At 52.9% G+C, this 18,825-nt stretch overlaps 2 protein-coding genes and 1 non-coding gene across 3 annotated transcripts; 1 reads left to right on the forward strand and 2 right to left on the reverse strand.

The window, feature by feature from the left end:
- Positions 1–7,868: 7,868 nt before the first annotated feature.
- LOC116515461 (regulator of cell cycle RGCC-like) lies at positions 7,869–10,610 on the reverse strand. The gene is made up of 5 exons (XM_032227520.1): positions 10,020–10,610; positions 9,679–9,789; positions 9,297–9,386; positions 8,372–8,434; positions 7,869–8,064 (listed from the first exon to the last, which is right to left on the reverse strand). The coding sequence occupies exons 1-5, from the start codon at positions 10,042–10,044 to the stop codon at positions 8,057–8,059; spliced, it is 297 nt and encodes a 98-aa protein (XP_032083411.1). The 5' UTR covers positions 10,045–10,610; the 3' UTR covers positions 7,869–8,056.
- Positions 10,267–10,338, reverse strand: TRNAE-UUC. Its single transcript has one exon. It is a non-coding gene; the product is annotated as a tRNA-Glu (tRNA).
- A 132-nt stretch (positions 10,611–10,742) lies between the features above and the next one.
- On the forward strand, positions 10,743–16,569 carry LOC116515460 (ras-related GTP-binding protein A). The gene is made up of 10 exons (XM_032227519.1): positions 10,743–10,893; positions 11,045–11,081; positions 11,178–11,277; positions 11,687–11,753; positions 12,038–12,260; positions 12,817–12,912; positions 13,762–13,884; positions 14,378–14,469; positions 14,913–15,028; positions 16,109–16,569. Exons 2-10 carry the CDS (start codon positions 11,052–11,054, stop codon positions 16,204–16,206), a joined length of 945 nt encoding a protein of 314 aa, XP_032083410.1. The 5' UTR covers positions 10,743–10,893; positions 11,045–11,051; the 3' UTR covers positions 16,207–16,569.
- The last annotated feature ends 2,256 nt before the right edge of the window (positions 16,570–18,825 follow it).

Below are 18,825 nucleotides of genomic sequence, written 5' to 3' on the forward strand. Positions count from 1 at the left end.
TTTAGTTTGTCAAACATGTGCAAGAGAGCAGGTATAAACACGGACACGAACAAAGGAAATGAGCGCAAATAAATGGGGGCAGGAGAATTCATTGATTGATTGATTGATTGATTATATTTCTATGCCGCCCTTTTCCCCGAGGGGACTCAGGGCGGCTTACAATCCAAATCAAGGGAGGGGGTACAAATAAGGGAAAGAAAAAAGCACAAAACAAGACAGTACCACAATTTAAAAGCACACAACAATCATACCATTCGAGAGGGGACAAAAGCTCTTTAGCCCCAGGCCTGTCGGAACAGCCAGGTTTTAAGGGCTTTGCGGAAGGCCTGGAGGGTGGTGAGAGTTCGAATCTCGACGGGGAGCTCGGAGCTCGTTCCAGAGGGCCGGAGCAGCCACAGAGAAGGCCCTCCTCCGGGTGGTTGCCAATCGGCATTGGCCGGTGGATGGAATTCGGAGGAGGCCTAATCTGTGGGATCTAATCGGTCTATAGGAGGTAATTGGCAGCAGGCGGTCTCTCAAGTACCCAGGTCCAATACCATGAAGGGCTTTATAAGTGACGACTAGCGCCTTGAAGCGTATCCGAAGACCAATAGGCAGCCAGTGCAGCTCGCGGAGGATAGGTGTAACGTGGGTGTACCGAGGTGCCCCCACAATCGCTCGCGCGGCTGCGTTCTGGACAAGCTGAAGTCTCCGAATGCTCTTCAAGGGCTGCCCCATGTAGAGCACGTTGCAGTAGTCCAGTCTTGAGATCACAAGGACAGGGACCGAAGGTACACTGGTGGGCTTATGCACACCCCCTTTACGGACCTCGTAGCAATGGGGAGGGGTCCACGGTGGACAGTTGAAGGTTGAAGCTGTGGGGGGTTTGAGGGCGTAGCAAAGGAGTCAGGTAGAGCATTCCAGGCGTGGACCACTTCATTGTTGAAGTTGTCTTTTCTGCAATCCAGTTTGGAGCGGTTCACCTTGAGCTTATAACCACTGTTTGCCCGTTTATTATTTTATTTTTTTAAATATGTTTTTAAACAAAACAACACATACAAAACAAAGCAAGAGAAGAAAAAAGAACAACTTTCCCCCCATTTCATCAAGCATGTCGTTTGGTTACAAGTTTTTGTGCATCAATTCTTAAATTTAGAAATTTAATTTAGAAATTCAGAAGCTGAAATACACTAAGTGAATGAGAGGAAGAGTGGCAAAGGAGAGAAGAAAGATGGGAAGAGAGGGATAGGAGAGAGGGTGAAGGGGGAAGATGAGGATAAGGAGGAGTGGAATGAAGAGAGAGAAGAAGGAGAAAGGAAGGGGAAGTAGAGTAGAAAAGGATGATGGAGGGAAGAAAGGAGGTAGAGAGGTAGAAGAAAGAGGTGTATGGAGAGCAGAAGAGCTAATAATGGGTTGTTATCTTTCTGGGCGTTGATGGCAAGAGGAACTGATGTAATTACTACTTAATACAATAGGATATTGGCTATGTAATAGTATACATGTGATTATATGTTATGAAAATGGAAAATAAAAAAGTATATATAATAGGAATTCTTAAATTTAGGATTAACATCACTGGTTTACGTCAAACATAACTGAATGTTTTTCACTGTCATTGAGGATTATGTGTTCAGATGACCATGAATATTCTTTCGTTTGTAACAATCCTTATTTCCTTGAGTTCATAATTATCTATCAAATAACAATGAATCTTTTAAATTATTATAGTGTCACCTATCTCTAAGGTGGAAAAGCGAGGGGGAGGTTGCCTGTGTATTATTGAGGTTGAAGCTGAAGATGTTGTTGGCAGGCAATAGCAATAGCAGTTAGACTTATATACCGCTTCATAGGGCTTTCAGCCCTCTCTAAGCGGTTTACAGAGTCAGCATATTGCCCCCAACAACAATCCGGGTCCTCATTTTACCCACCTCGGAAGGATGGAAGGCTGAGTCAACCTTGAGCCCGTGAGATTTGAACAGCCGAACTGCAGAACTGCAGTCAGCTGAAGTAGCCTGCAGTGCTGCATTTAACCACTGCGCCACCTCCTCGGCAAGACGTTGTAGCAGACAATTTCTGTGTCCCGTGCTTAGTTCGAATGCTACGTAAGGGAACTTAACTCAGAAACCATCTAGTAATCCGGTCTGCACGTCACAAATGGCTGGGAGGCCACTTTGACTCAGCCCTTCCTGACCTCCAGCTACCACTCCCAGATTAAAAGGAAGGAGGGGAGGCTGAGCATTTGCTCAAAGCTCTTTTGTGTCTCCCCCCCCCCCATTGAACTACTGGGGAAGGAGGGTAAAATCATTAGCTAGATCAGTGGGAGTCAACCTGGTCCCTACCGCCCACTAGTGGGCATTCCAGCTTTCATGATGGGAGGTAGGGGTTTGCTGTAACTCTGCTTTATACATTTTATAAAGTAAAGTTACTTCCCTACTTTATAAACCACCATGAGTGTGGAACCGGTGGGCGGTTAGAAAATTTTACTACTAACAGAGACACAAAAGTGGGCGGTAGGTATAAAAAGGTTGACTACCCCTGACTTAGATTCTCCACCCGATCCTCCCTGGATAAATCTACATGGCTTTCCCACGGTCTGGGCCACGGGAGGGGAGGAGAGAGGGGTCTCTGGGTCACGGAGCAGGCCCGGTTGCTGAGTTTCACTTTCCCTGTCACCGTAGCTATTTTCTGGATATGACGGGATCTTTGTCATCCTGAAACTGTGCAAGGAACGGAAAGAGGAACTCATGGCTTCCCTCTCCCTTGTCTCAAAGGAGCCTTGTGATGCCGGTCAGCTGAGAGAGAGAGATGGCTTGGTCACCACGCACTTTCTCCCTCTTGACCCCTGAATGCCAGTCCAGGCACTCCTGGGCTACTCATAGCACGTAAGGGCAGCGTGTCATCGTTTCTCAACAGTTTTCTCTTTTAAGACGGGAGAGTTGTGAACCCTGGGCACCTCTGCTCTGGAAGGCCCCAGGGTGGCTCACTGCCTCTTGCAACTTCCCAGCTCCGTTGCTACTCATGGAGGCTGAGGTCATCACAGTGGTCTAGCCACATCCTTGTGAAATAGCTCCAGAGAGTCAAAATATGGGTTGCCCCGAGGGGCAAAATAGGGTCAGGAGGTGTCTTGATGCTCAAGCTGGGACCAAGAGAACCAAAACAAAGAAACTCACAGGTCTTTTTCTCAGCCTTGGCATGCCTCCTGTGACGTTCTGCTGGTTCCACCACAAAATCACGGAGGACAAAATCGCGCTCGACGAAAGCGCGCATTTGACGTCATCACAGCACGACGAAAACATCGCACTGTGATCGAAAAATGTAAAAATAAAGCAAAAACCTTACCCTAACCCCCCCAAACCTAACCCTAAACCTAACCCTAAACCTAACCCTTAACCTAACCCTAAATCTAACCCTAAACCTAACCGTTAACGTAACGCTAAACCTAACGCTAACCCTTAACCTAACGCTAAACGTAACCCTAACGCTCTAAACCTAACGCTAACCCTTAACCTAACCCTAACCCTAAACCTAACCCTAAACCTAAACCTAACCCTTACCTTTATGTGAATCGGCTTGCTTTAATTTTAATTTTATTTCAATTTTTAATTTTTTTCGTCACGCTGTGATGACATCACATGCGCGCTTTCGTCGAGCGCGATTTTGTCCTCCGCGCTTTTGACGGGTCACGCTCCTGCTTGCAGGTTTCCAAAATAGGGTTGGACAGGAAGGTGGTTTTGAACTGGAACGATTTCAGCCGCCAATTCTTCCCCCCACAGAACTTAACCTGCAGTTAAAGAAACTCTTTTTGACTTACCTAATCTGAATGAAGGGTTACATACTGACGCTTCTCTGGATTTTTTCCCATCCAAACCCTTATTTTCATGTTTTAGCAGAGCCAGTTTAGTCTTGCGCTTAAGGCCCCAGGCTAGAAAGCCGGAGGCTGCAAGTTCAAGTCCTGCCCTTATGTATGAAAGCCCACCTGGGTTACTTTGAGCCGGTCACTTTTCTCTCAGCCTAACACCACCTCACAGGCTGGTTGTGGAGAAAAGAGGAGGAGGAAGGTGTGGTGGATCTGTTCACTGCTTTTGAGTTATTTGTAGCAATAATTTTAAAAGGTGGGATACAAACAAATGGATGAATGGATGGATGGATGGAGAGACATAGATGCGTAGTTCTATTAAAAATCCAGTGCCAACTGAAAATAGGCAGCTGTAGCCCTTCTGCAGCCTGGGAGTGACACAGGCAAAGTAGTTTGCTTGGGGAGGGGGGATGCAGACAGAGGAGGAGGCCCCAGTCCTTTCTGGACAGGGTCAGCTTGTCCCAATAGATGGCCCCTTCCTAACGCCAGGACAAGAGGCCATAGAAGGGGGTCTCCCGCTTTCCCCAACCTGGTGTGGGAAGTTATCATCCAGCCCTCTCCCAGAAAAATGAAATATCCTAGGAAAGATTGAAAAGGCAGAATATTTCTCTGGATGTGAAAAGAAAGAAACATGCTTTAAAAGACAGAATAGTTGCCGGTAGCTTCCTGCCCATCCACGCTTTGTCAATAGGCCATTGAGAAGGCCAGGCTAGCCCCCTTTACATAACAAAGACTTCTCCATCTCAGCTGCAGGGGGGAAGGGATATTATTCAACTCTCCACATGGCATCTGAGAACTCATCTATACCTGGATTCAAAACAGCCTAGAGAGTAGCCCCCTGCATGGCCCCATGGGAGTCTGACAACCAATCAGAATACATTTCTTACACAGGAACAGGAAACAGAGAGGTGGGACTAAACAGGGTATAAAAAGCCTAGCAAGCCCCTTCCTCAGCCCTTCTCTTCTTCCCCACCTACATTGAAACATGTGATCACCTTTTCTGTTCAGGGCTCAAGCCATGTCCAACAATAAACCATCTTTCCAAGCAGCCTCCATGTCTCCAGTGTCTTTTTCCCCACTTGGAGCTGAACCCAGAAGGACATTTCTGTCGACAATGGCCTACTGAGAAAAGACAGCTTCTCTGCTGCAGTCGCTAGAAGCTGAAGGCAGAGTGCTGGGGGCTCTGTGGCTGCCTTCGCTTCTCAACTGGGGTTTTCCCAGGAAATCCCCCCATGAACCCAAAGGCCTTCGCTTAGGATGGGAGTAGGCGCCTGACTTCTGGCTTCCTGCTGCAGCGTCACTCCTGATCTTCACATCCTGTTTCAGAAAGGAAGATGCCGAAGAGAAAGGAATTGAAATTGCAAGGGGTTTTTTCAGAGGATCATTGTCACTACCCACTCCCCTCCCCTCCCCCTACTGCAAGCCAGCCTTCTAAATTGCTACATGGGAATCTGATCTGCTGATGAGCTGAAGACCTCCTCACCACGAGACCCAGCAAGGCCAGAGGTGCTTTTTCAAGAGGCAAATGGGCTTTCTTGCTTTTCGCTTCTCATCCCAAGAAGCTGGAAAAGCCCCTCCGGGACTCTCCGTAAGAGACTCTCCCTAAGGCGTGGCCAAGGGCAGGATTACCTGCTGAGCCAAGGAGGCAGTTGCTCACTAGCCATGATAAGGCCGCAGGCAGCCCCGGGCGTAGCCAAGTATGCAGACGTGCGCATAAGATAGCAGGGAAGTGAGCAGGGAGAGCCTCATTTTGGCTCTTGGGCAAATTGAAGCTCGGGAGCAAGGTTGTCCTTAAAAGGCACACAGCCCCTCGGCAGGACAGGATTGTACCCCAAGGGAAGGTGGGGCTGGGGGCTTCCCTGCCTGTGTTGCAACTGCTTTGTTATCTGGAGGAGGCAGCACCAGCCCAGCCCAGGGAGAATCAGACAGACAGACAGACAGGGCCTCCTGTCCTGAGTATCCACTGCAGAATCACCTGGACGGCAACCCACTGGATCCAAGCAGGGGTGAAATCCAGCAGGTTCTGACAGGTTCCGGAGAACCAGTAGCGGAAATTTTGAGTAGTTCAAAGAACCGGCAAATCTCACCTCTGGCTGGCCCCCAAGTGGGGAGGGAGTGGAGGTTTTGCAGTATCCTTCCCCTGCCACGCCCACCAAGCCACGCCCACAGCACTGGTAGTAAAACATTCTGAATTTCACCACTGCGCCAAGGCTGACACCTGCTTGCCAAGAAGGGGGGGGGGGCTGCCAGTGTGGTGGTTTAGAAACCATGTTTAAAAAACATCTGAGAACTCATCTATAGTTAGGCAGGGACTAGCCACTTTGTCTTCTGCCTTTGAAACCTGTAGCCCTGTAAGTTTGAACACAGCACATTTTAAAAAACACCTGGACCGTTCTTAATTTGTTTTTTTTTAAATCTAATCTTTCCTGGGACCCTGAGGTCTCTGTGGGGCCAGCCGGGCTCTGGAGGCTGACCAGGGACTTCCCTCCCCCAGCAGAAAGGGGTTTGGGGGCGCTCCCTCCTTCCCAGGTCTCAGCAGGAGAACTCCGCGGCCCGGGCTTCCAAGAGGAGCGGATTCTTTGCCAGGAGGCTACAAGCGCCAGCCGTGGCCTTTTCCCTTCGGCCGGGGCTCCGCGTAGCGGGTGGTGCGGGTGTGGGGTCTCGCCCACGGGTAAGGCGATGTTCTGGGGATCGGGCGCTTGCAGGCTCCATCCCAGAACTTCCAAAGGGAGGGAGGGAAGGAGGGAGAGGCGATGCTCCGGGCTGTTGTCTCTTTCATCCGCTGAAGCCCAACTGCAAACCGATTCTCTCTGGAGGCTGAAGCCAGGCCAGGTGAGGCCGCGACCACCTTCTTCCTTGTGGCCGAGCAGCCTGGGGGGGGGTCCCGCCTCTCCCTCCCGCTTTGTGAAAGAGGACAGTCCCGGAAACCACCTGTCCGCCCCACGCTCGGTCTTGGGCAGGATGCGAGCGCTCTGCTCCCCTTGCCACGAGCACGAGAGGGGCGCCCGGAAAGCCGGCGCTGCTCGGCGCCGCCCGTGGGCTGAGGAAGTGGCTCGCCGCAAGGGAGAGGCGCTCGGAGCCGCGTTGCTCCCTTCCCCGTCCCCGCCACGCGCTGCCGTGGCGCCTCGGGCTACCTCGCAGCTCTGAAGCAGCGTTTAAGCAACGGCAACAGGGCTCTGGCATCAGGCTCTGGTTGGCATGGGTGGCCACAGCCCAGCAAGGCAGAAAGGCTCCAGGAGCAGAGAATTAAAGGCAGCATTGAGCGTAAAGAGGAAGGAATAAGAGATCCCTTTTATTCCGGTTTCCAAACCGTTAGAGACATGCTTATTTTGCATTTATTTCATTAGCTATGAACCCTTCTACCGCAAAACCCACAAGGACGACAGCATTTTATTTACATTTATTTAAAATATTTAGAATACAGCTATCCATCTTAAAACAAGAACTCTGGGAGTTCTTACAACCGTACAATAGTAATTATAAAATAAAAAAATAAAAACCAGAATCAAGAAAAACTCCAACTCCAAACTGCTAATCCCCCACTTCCCACCGTTCTCTTCCCCCACCACCTGGGAGAAAGACCAGCCCCTCCCCACTTCTCTGGAAGTGAGCTCCATGCAGAAAGAGATGCAGCCCCTCTCACCAGTACCCCCTTCCAACTTGGAGGTCAACCTCAGCAGTCCAGCAGCTGGACGGACATCCCCCCACCCAGGTTTTCCCCTCCATATCAAGTCCCCCTCAAGAAGCTGGGAGCCCCCCCCCCAGCCCTGCCCAGGTCATTCCTCTGCAGCAGAGCCCACCAGGGCAGGGGGAACAAAGCAGGGCTTCATCTCCCAAGGAGACTCTTGGGGGCTCCCTCCCCTCCACGCAGACGGTCACAAGGAAGCAAAAGGCGGGGGGGGGGGTGAAGTCTCTTTGAGAAGTACATGCATTTCGGAAAGTAATCCCGCTTTCTCCTCAAGGTGGAGTTTCAAAAATAAATCCAGTGGCAGAACACCTTTGGGATCCCGACTTATTGGATTTCTGCTTTGACTTCTAGACCCCCCTAAAAAAGGATTTGAGGAACCGTTGTTGATCCCAGTTGCGAAGTAAGGCTGGCTTTGAGTGTAGTCATGGCTGATGCGTTGGGAATTTTGGCTTGGGGGGGGCTTCTCCCAGGAAAAAAACAAAGGCTGGGTCCATTCAGCAAGACATCAGCAGGCCGGATTTTCATTCTTCCGGTCACATTTCTACAAGAAAGGAATAAGCAGGCTAAAACGAAGAAGCCTTCAGACCTTCTAGCTTGGGCCCTTCCCAGCCTCCTCTGACCATCAGTCAGAGACACAGAGAGCCAGGATACACATCCAGTCACCAACCTCAGTGGGAAGTGACCAAAGCATCTCTCTTAAAGCCCAGAGATCCTATAAATGCACCTGCCCGCACCATTTGTGTCCCAAGGGGCTCTCCAGAAGCCCCCACAGACAAAGGCAGAATCCTGGCTCATCAGAGGATCCTTTGGGCTTCCTATTGGGGGGACAGGACAGATCCCACACCTACCCTTCAGGATTTGGTCCAGATCTGCGATGAAGGCTTCCAGTTCACGGGTGTCTCCGAGTTTAGCTACAAGATAAGACAGGTCAACCTGTTAGTTTCCTCACCCTAACAAATCTTGATTGTATCAGAGCAAATAAAAGATTGGAACAATTGGATGTCGGCAAATACCAAAAGGGAGGAAAAAAAAGAGCCAAATTAAATCTTGTCATGGTGTGATTTATTCTCTCCTGGTCATAAATGTCCACACAGACTGGTGGAACTGGAGAATTAGGAAAGAGGGAGGGAGGGAGAAGGAGGGAGGGAGGGAGAGGGAGAAAGTGTGAAGTAACCATCCTCTGCTATGAAATGTGATGTACCCATGGGTCGTCCATGAGGCCAATGTGGAGAAAAGACACGGACACGAGCTTTCTCGGGATGGAGCGACCCAGATTGGGGGTCTGAGAGCCCCTTTTATTGAGATAGGACAAAGGCAGGAGGAGCAATAGCATGTGATTAAAAACAGCCTGTAAAAGTACAATTTCTAATCTACTGCTCAGGGAAGTTCTGTCTATATATGGGCAAATCCTGGGCGTCATTGGTAGGGCACATCTCAGGATGTTATGTTATGAACTATCAGGATGTTATGGAGTTTTAGGAGTTTGTTTTCTCCTGTGTGGTTCAGCGTGACTCTGCATGCCCTGTTATGAACTGGGCCATGGGTGACCCACATCTACACAAGGAGTTATATTACAACAAGAAAGAACCTTCCCAAAAAGTCAAATGGGCCCAGAGGGGGGGTCTGTTTTGACTCCATTTGGGGGACATGGCCCCTCCAAGGACAATAAGAGAGCCCCCAGATTGTCGTCTCTGGCCCACAAATGGAAACACAGCTCCACTTTGCAGCTTCCCCGAGTTTGCCCATCCTCTCCCTCGGACTCCCAAGCTGTACCTGTGGAGCAAGGCGTGTGGGAAGACGCCACCGCAGCCGTGAGGTCCTCCTGGCTGCTGTCCAGGCTGCTACTGGGAGAGATGCTTTTGCCTGCAGGGAAAGCAAAGAGAAACGCTGGCTCAGCTGGCCGCCCTTTGAGACACCCCCCCACCCCAATTTAATCATTTATTGGCCTCTCCGGTGGATGCTGACTTCAGAGAGAGAAGCAACTTGTGAAGGAGGAGGGAGGGGGGGTGCAGCTAGGCAGGAAGGCGGGCGGGGGGTCTTTCCCCCTCTCCCTCCCAGGCGCTGCCCCCCCAAATGTGGAGGGGAGCCGAAGCGAGAGGATTGCCCCCCCCTCCGTCCCCGTCCCCCCCCCTGGAAGGAAGAAGCGGGCGCTCACTTCCAGAGTCGTCGATGCCGCTGTCGTAGGGGCTGGAGCCCCTCTGCTCGAAGTCCCGCACCGCCTGCTCGAAGTCCAGCAAGAAGCCCTCCAGGGAGTCGGTCGCCAGCCCTGCCGGGGAGAAAGCCGCAGGTGTCAGGGCGCTCAGTCCGCCCAAGACACCCCCCCACTTCGCCCTCTTCGGGAAGAAGCCCCTTCCCTTTGCCGGCTCAGCTGCGCTTCCCTCCAGGAGGGCCAGCGGAGCATCCGCCAACGTCCCTAAGAAGCCCCTTCGCCGGGGTGGGACAGAAAAGCCACAGCAAAGCCTGCAGCCCCCTCCCCACCACTCCCCAGGAGCCTACCTCTTCCCTCCGCCGCCGTCTCCATCGCCCCTCTGCCCCGGGCAGCGCCGCAGGTGCGTTTTCTTCCCCAGGCTCCGCCCAGCGGAACCGGCCCGACCAATCACTGAAAGGGGTATTGCCCTCCGGGCAACTGATCCCCACGGTTGCCCTGCTGGCCAAGAGGCTAGACCCTGGTGAGGCGGCGCGCTTGGGACCTGGCCCCGTGCCCGGTTCTCCAAGAAGCAAAAAAAAAAAAAAAGTTAGCGCCTTCCCATACCGGGAGTCGAACCCGGGCCGCCTGGGTGAAAACCAGGAATCCTAACCGCTAGACCATATGGGAAGCGGTAAGCAAAGCCGTGCCAGATCGCCTCATCTGTCGCAGATTGGGGAGTTCCGCCCTCAACTGAAGCCTCCCTCGGCAGGGGCAGCGTATCCATAGCGCCGCTTGCGGAGCGCAGGGACAGGACACCGATCCGCCCGCCCCCCCTCCCCGAAATGTCCTTGGAGCGCGAAGAGCAACTTCGGCTCCACTCCCATCGCGCCCAGCCGCCTTTCCCTTGCAAGAGCTCCGGAGAGCGCGGGCGCCCTCAAAACACATGGCTCCCGCGGCTTCGCAGAGTGGGGTCGCTCTAGGCGCTGCTGCCTCGGTGATCGACGCGTCGCGTCGCGTCACCTGACTGAAGGAGGGCGGAGTCTCTGATACGGCGGCGGCGGTGCGTCTCACGTGACTGTCCCGAGGTTACCGTGGTGGGTTGGGCTGTGCGGAGCCGGGAGAGGCCGGGAGAGGCGACCTACGCGAGGCTGGGGCTGTGAGGCCTAGTGAGGAGCAGGACGACGACGCGGAGCGGCTGCTTGCCCCCGCGCCCCTCGGCCGCAGGGCTACTCCGGAGCACAGGTGCGTGTGTGGGGGGGTCGCCCTGCCGCCCGCGGTTTCCGCACCTGCCGGGGCCGCCGAGGCATTGGGCGGGGGGGGGCAATCGAGACAGGCGTGGAGGGCGAGGAAGGCCGCGGGTTGCCGGGCCCTGACGCCGCGCGTGTCTTTGCAGGCGTGGGATGCCGAACGCAGCAGCCATGAAGAAGAAGGTAAAGGCGGCGGGGCGGGGCGGGCGGGGGCGGCTCGGGAGGGCCGGGGGCGACGTCTCCGCAGCGGCAACGTCGGCTCTTCTCTCCCCCCCCCAGGTGCTGCTGATGGGGAAAAGCGGCTCCGGCAAGACCAGCATGCGCTCCATCATCTTCGCCAACTACATCGCGCGCGACACGAGGCGCCTGGGGGCCACAAGTAAGGCGGGGGAGGAGGGGGGGCAGAGTGGCCGGTGGGTGGGTGGGGGGCTGCCGGAGAAGGGGAGGGCGGCCGTCCCACCCTGACCCGGGACAGCCCTGCGCCGGTTGGCTTCCCGGGGGAAGAGGGCTCTTGGCATAGGCTCAAGCCCTTCAACACAGTGTTTCTCAACCTTGGCGACTTTAAGACCTGTGGACTTCAACTCCCAGAATTCCCCAGCCAGCTATGCTGGCTGGGGGATTCTGGGAGTTGAAGTCCACAGGACTTAAAGTCGCCAAGGTTGAGAAACACTGCTTCAACAGACCATGATTAAGCAAACCCCCTTTTCTCTGCTGTGCCCCAGATTCCCTTCTGACGCTGCTGGGGATCTTCCCTGCCATTCATTTCTCTCCTCCTTTTTTCCCCACAGTTGACGTGGAGCATTCGCATGTTCGGTTTCTGGGCAACCTGGTATTAAACCTGTGGGACTGCGGCGGGTAATTATTTTGCCTACCCTTTGGCTACTTCCAGGAGGAGGGGTGCCGAGGGCCCCTGGAGAGCCCAATTAAGGACTCCGGGGAGTTGAGCAGGGGTCTCCCCAGGACCCTCAGCTGCGGGGAGTTGAGCAGGGGTCTCCCCGGGGACTCTCGGCTGGGAGATCACAGCAGAAGCAGCCCTCTTCTCTGGAAATGGGAAAGGAATCCCTTCCTCCTCCCGGGAGCCTGTCCTCTCTCTTCCCTTTCCTGGCTGTTGAGTGTGGGGGGGCCTCTTCTCCTTCCAGCCAGGACACCTTCATGGAGAACTACTTCACCAGTCAGCGCGACAACATCTTTCGCAACGTGGAGGTCCTGATTTACGTCTTCGATGTGGAGAGCAGAGAGCTGGAGAAAGACATGCACTACTACCAGTCCTGCCTGGAGGCCATTCTGCAGAATTCTCCCGACGCCAAGATTTTCTGCCTGGTCCACAAAATGGATTTAGTACAGGAGGACCAGCGCGACCTGGTGAGGGTCGGCCTCCGGATACAACGGGGGGAGGGAGGGGGCTCCGCTTTCGGTCAGAGGGCAGGAACTGTAGCCCTTGGGAGGTAACAAGGCCACCCTCCCTCCCTCCTGGCTTTCGTTCTGGGTCTGCCTTGCTGCACCTGATGGGGTTAGTGCAGTTCCAGCTGCGAAAGCACCTCAGCTTCCCTCTTTCAGAAACGGCTGCTTTTCCGTTTCCCTTTTGCCGAAATGTCTTGCTGCCTCTACCAACATCCGAGGGGGGGTCTGCAAATGACACGACCACCCGAGCCTGGCAGGCAGCTGTGGGCAAATAGGCTGGACCCCATTTTTGATCAGCTCTGGGGATTTTCCCCCCTTTTTCTTCGTAGATTTCTTGCTGAGGCCTTCCCACCTTGTGCCCTTTTCCCAGCAGTGCTGGCCTTGCTGGAATGAGTGGACTTCTCTCTCTCTCTCTCCCTCCCTCTCTCTCTCTTTCTCTTTCTCTCTCTCTCTCTGCTTCATGGGTGAGGCTTGTATTGATTAGGGAAATTTGTCTTCTTTCGTTTGCTTTTGTTAGATTTTCAAGGAACGGGAAGAGGATTTAAAGCGGCTGTCCCGCCCTTTGGAATGCTCTTGCTTCCGAACATCCATCTGGGATGAGACTCTGTACAAGGTTTGTGCTTCTGTGCCACCATGGTGGTTAACTGTGGACCGGGTTATATAAGCCACGAGCTGGAGGAAGCCCTGGGTTCAGATCCTTGCTTAGCTATAGACCCTAAAAACGCAGTCTTCAGTTTTATGAGCAGTAGGTGGAAGTTTTTTTTTTTTTAATTATTATTTTATTTTTTATTTTTTATTACACAGACAACAATGGGAAAGGGAGAAGATGGAAAAAAAGGGGGGGAGGGGAAACCCATCTTCACATACAATATGTCGTTTAATCACAGGTGCATCCCTACTAAGTTTATACATCCCGTATCTGTTGTATATTTAATAAGCACCACAATAAGCTAGGGTTTAAAAAACAAAAAACAACAAAATAAAACAAGAGGAAAAAAAGGGTGGGGGGAGGGGGGAGGCCAAAAAGGACAAAAAAAAGTCCAAAAAGGAAAGGGGGGGGGGAAAAAACAAAAACCATCATCACATGCAGCATGTCGTTTGGTTATTCTCTGGGGGAAAACAATGCTAATGTTAACTGAATATATATTGTAGAAGGAAAATGAGGCCTTTAGTTACATTAGAGGAAATATCTGAGATGGTAAATATTATTTGGAGCAGTAGGTGGAAGTTTTTACAGCAGCTCCCACTTCTGCCCTCTCCGTAGCTTCTCAAATCCCTCCGGGCTGTGGGGTAGCAGAGATGCAAATTGGGCTGTTTTGTCTGGAGGCGAGTCCCTCCCTCGAAAGGGTGCTTCCCTTCATTTGCTGACTGCCGAGAGGAGGGTCCTGCTGCCCCCTTCACTTTGGGTCCGTCTCAGGATGGGCCAAGAGTTCACCTGCCTCCCGGGCTTCCTCTTTGGCAGGCGTGGTCCAGCATAGTCTACCAGCTCATTCCCAATGTCCAGCAGCTGGAAACCAACCTCAGGAATTTTGCTCAGATCATTGAAGCTGATGAAGTTCTTCTGTTCGAAAGAGCCACGTTTTTGGTGAGCAGGAAGACGGGCTAGTCTCCAGGGATGGAGCCCGCCATGGCCACATGCCGGGGAGGGGTCCCCCCCCCCACCAAGCCTCCCACGTGCCTTGCTCTAATTTCCAAAAGGGGAAAAAGTCAGGATGTACCCTTGTGAGAATAGGCCTCCATCCATCCTGTTTGTCCCGCACATGGGAGAGTCTTTGTGGTGGGCATAGCTTGAACTCTGGTTCTCTGCGGCCACTTGGAGAACCCCGGAGCACAGCTCTACTGGGGGGACAAGGCTCTGCCATCTGGGCTTTTGTGAGGAATCCGCCCACCCACCCATCCTTTTCTCCTCAGCGGCTCTGCCATGACGGTGGGCGCCTATGGATTGCATCTGGGGAAGGCCCTTGGGTTCCCAGCATGCTTCAGATGCTTCCATCTTTCTCGTGGCCGGGAGTTTGGTCCTCGGCTGAATTCTGGCTTGGCTCGAAGCCGGCCTGATGTTTTCGTGCCTCCCCTTCCAGGTCATTTCGCACTACCAGTGCAAAGAGCAGCGGGACATTCACCGGTTTGAGAAAATCAGCAACATCATTAAGCAGTTCAAGCTGAGCTGCAGGTGAGAGCACAGGGGCTCGGGCGGCTTCCCGGAGGGGGGGGGGGCGGGCTTTGGCTGCCCCCAGATGCTGGTCTTGGCAGGGGGATCGCGATAGCTTCCTCGAGATCCACCAGGCTGGGCGGGGGTCATTTCTGCGTAGAGAAAGCAGAGCGTTACTCCCCAGGCAAGAGAGAGGCTGCCTTCTTGTGGGCCCAGATCCATTGCTTGTGCTTTTACCACCGATGTCCATTGCCGTTCTCATTGACCCCCCATGGAGGTCCTGGAGCTCATCTAGGCCATTTCATCTCCGTTGTTCTTGACTGACAAGATTTCACTGGAGTGAGACTTGAGTTCACGGACAAGCAAAGGCCTCTGGGTCATCAGAGCAATGTGGGGAGGGCGGCCTGAAGAGTAAGCAGCCTGTTTAGGATAGAACAATTAACATTCTCTCCCCCCCCCCCCAGTAAGTTGGCTGCATCTTTCCAGAGCATGGAAGTGAGGAATTCCAACTTTGCGGATTTCATTGACATCTTCACATCAAACACCTACGTGATGGTGGTTATGTCAGACCCTTCCATACGTAAGTTGATGAGCAGGGTTCTTCCTGCTTGATGATTAGGGGACTGGGGACTAAAACATAGGAAGAACGGTTGCAGGAACTGGGTATGTCTAGTTTAATGAAAAGAAGGATTAGGGGAGACATGATAGCAGCCTTCCAATATCTCAGGGGTTGCCACAAAGAAGAGGGAGTCAAACTATTCTCCAAGGCACCTGAGGGTAGAACAAGAAGCAATGGGTGGAAACTAATCAAGGAGAGAAGCAACTTAGAACTGAGGAGAAATTTCCTGACAGTTAGAACAATTAATCAGTGGAACAGAAGTTGCCTCCAGAAGTTGTGAATGCCCCAACACTGGAAGTTTTTAAGGAGATGTTGGATAGCTATTGATCTGAAACGGTATAGGGTTTCCTGCCTAGGCAGGGGGTTGGGCTAGAAGACCTCCAATGTCCCTTCCAACTCTGTTATTCTATGCTATGCTATGCTATGCTATGCTATTCTAAAGAGTGCAGAGAAGAGCAACAAGATGATTAGGGGACTGGAGGCTAAAACATATGAAGAACTGGGAATGTGTAATTTAATGAAAAGAAGGACCAGGGGAGACAGGATAGCAGTCTTCCAGAATCTCAGGGGCTGCCACAAAGAAGAGGAGGTCAAGCTATCCTCCAAAGCACCTGAGGGCAGGACAAGAAGCAATGGGTGGAAACTAATCAAGGAGAGAAGCAACTTAAGACTAAGGAGAAATTTCCTGACAGTTTCTACAATTAATCAGTGGAACAGAACTTGCCTCCAGAAGTTGTGAATGCCCCAACACTGGAAGTGTTGGATAGCCATTTGTCTGAAACGGTATAGGGTTTCCTGCCCAGGCAGGGGGTTGGAGTAGAAGACCTCCAAGGTCCCTTCCAACTCTGCTATTGTGTTGTATTGCTCAGCCTGACCTTTGGGGGGGGGGGAGTTCCCCCGTGGCAGTCGCAATCCGGAGAATGTTTATTTGCTGTGCCGGAGGGGAGCCCGCCCTTCCTGCCTCTCCACCGCACTTCTCACAAGAGCCCGGCCGGGCGGTCACGCGGATGGCCTCACCTCCTCGGTCCTCTTCTCTTCCAGCTTCTGCAGCAACGCTGATCAACATCCGAAATGCCAGGAAACACTTTGAGAAGCTGGAAAGGGTGGATGGGCCCAAGCACAGCCTGCTGGTGCGCTGAGCTCCCCCTTTGGGTAACGGCCAGAGGAGAAGCTGCTCTCTCCCTCAAGAGACCTCAACCGTGGTGGGTGTTTTTGTGGGCTTTGAAATGCGTGCACTGCTTTCCACTGCTCTTCTTCTTCTTTTTCATCTTGGATGCTGGTCTCCCCGGCGGTGTTGGGCACACGGTTTTTGACCTTCTGGACCGGCCGTGGTGCGGAAGGCCCAAATGTCACGGACATCATAACCCTTTCCTCGTTTTCCCATTCTGTTCCAAATGACAATAAACTACAAAGTTGGGATACTTGCTATTTTATCAACAAGTTGCTAGAGTACGTTTATAAATCTTGTCTTCAATCATGACAATAAATTTTGTTACCAGGGAGGTCTGGCTTCTCCTTTCCTCTCTCTCTCTCTCTCTCTCCCCAAATTCCCCCCCTCCGCCTGTTGTGTGCTGAAGAGGTGTGAACCCGTGGCCCCTTCCTGGCTCTGCTTGGAAGTTTGGTGTTTCCCCAAGGGCCAATGTGGGCCCTTCCCACGAATACTCCAGGGAAGCTTGCCAACTGCCTGAGGAGCAGCCCCAGGAATTAAACAGCAACTCCACGGGGGGGCTCCTGTAGAGCTGGACCCAGTCCACTCGTTCCCCCGGAGTTCTTTCCTGCACTTTAAATAATTTCCAGTATTGCATCGATTCCATTTGGAAGACCCTTCCCCACCTGATTAGAACAGAGGTTCTGGAGATGATCCAGCCCTGCATGGCGGCTCATCTGGTCTTCTTAGCCAGCGGCCAGAAGAGCTAGCAGCTGATTTGGACAGGGAGGAGGTTGGGGAGGAAGATGGGCCAGTCCTGGAGTCTGGGGAAGGCTCTGATGAGGGCTCTGTGTCGGAGGCAGAGAGGGGGCCAGAGCCGTATGCCAGTTATCAGCTGCCTTCAGAGTCAGACATCAGTGAGGCAGACAAACAGCTGGAGCCTGTTCCCAGTGTGCGCATGCGCAGAGTTGCCAGACGAAGGGAACAGCTAAAGGACAGAGGTTGACTTGGGAGTAAGGCCGGACAGTGAATGGCTCCTCCCAGAGAAAATAAAAGAGCAGCAAAAGGGGAGTGGAGTTTGCAGGAGACAGTTTGCTTAATTGGTTCGTGACTCCCCGAGACTCCTTGCCAGGTTTTGCAGATATGGGTCTGGCAGCCCTCCAAGCCAGATAAGGTCTGTGACTGTAAATCCTCCCTTGAAAGGCTTTGCTGGATGTGAAGGAGCGGGATTCACAGGAAATTAATAAAAGGGGTTTTTGTCAGGACCAGGAGTTTGCTTCATTCTTGGGCAGCCTCGGTCAGAACACAGAGGTCTGCATCTCTTGCCTGCTAAGAGAGAAATGGATGGATTTTCTTCTCGGCTCCAGGTGGCCCTTCGGCCTCACCTGAGGGGGCTCTGCTAGAAGATCACAGCTTGATGGGTGTTTGTATGGAGCCTTCCAGAGAACTGAAGAAGCCGTGTTAGGCAAACATACTTTAACCACTTCCTTCCTGGACACTCTGACGGTAAAGTCAGGCTAGTGGCAACGTGTCGCTTAGCCAGGTGGTGACGTTCGAATATAGCACTAAACCAGGATTAGAAACCACAATAACTTTGGGCAATGTGTGTGAATTTAGATTTCCCTCTTATCCTGAGGATTGCGCCCACTTGGTCAGCCCCCGTTTGCTGCTACCCCAAACCCAGAAACTCTGGTCGTCTGCAAAGGGATTGCTGTGAGCAGCGCATTCCCAATCCCCGGCACTTCCCAGGCTCCCACATCCTGCGCCACAGCTGTCCTAAAAGGGGCTGAGCAGCCCGCCATCCTTTCCACCGGAATGTAGCTGAGCCTCCAAACCTCCTGCTGGTGAGGATGGCCAGAGGACAAGCCAGGGAGGGGCCTTTGTGATTGAGCCTTGCTCCAGTCAGGGGAAGAGAGGGTTTGGGCAGGTGCCCCCTCCTCCCCCACTTTGATTTCCAGAACAGGAACTCTTTCTTGCTGCAAAGTTTTGGCTGGTGGGGGAAAGTCCAGGAATTTCCCCAAAAGTCGGCTGGTTTCTCGGATCCCGGAGCGTTTCTCCCCAGGCTGAGTTGCACTTCCTCGCAAGGAGAAAGGGAGACACACACGCACACACCCCGGCAGAGGAAGGTTCCTCAAATCGTGCTGTTTCAGCCAGAAAACCTCTAGGTCACCTTGTGACCTCTAGGCTGGAGTACTACAATGTGCTCTACATGGGGCTGCCCTTGAAGAGTATTCGGCGACTTCAGCTGGTCCAGAATGCAGCCGCGCGAGCGATCGTGGGTGCACCTCGATTCACCCACGTAACACCTATTCTCCGCGAGCTGCACTGGCTGCCTGTTGATCTCCGGGTGCGCTTCAAGGTGCTAGTTCTCACCTACAAAGCCCTTCATGGTATTGGATCTGGGTACTTGAGAGACTGCCTGCTGCCAATTACCTCCACTAGGCCAATAAGATCCCACAGATTAGGCCTCCTCCGAATTCCATCAGCCGGTCAATGTCGACTGGCAACTACCCGGAGGAGAGCCTTCTCGGTGGCTGCTCCGACCCTATGGCACGAACTCCCCGTGGAGATTCGTACCCTCACCACCCTTCAGACCTTCCGCGTAGCCCTT

Source organism: Thamnophis elegans, chromosome 12 (genome assembly GCF_009769535.1).
Source record: "Thamnophis elegans isolate rThaEle1 chromosome 12, rThaEle1.pri, whole genome shotgun sequence".
Lineage (NCBI taxonomy): Eukaryota > Metazoa > Chordata > Lepidosauria > Squamata > Colubridae > Thamnophis > Thamnophis elegans.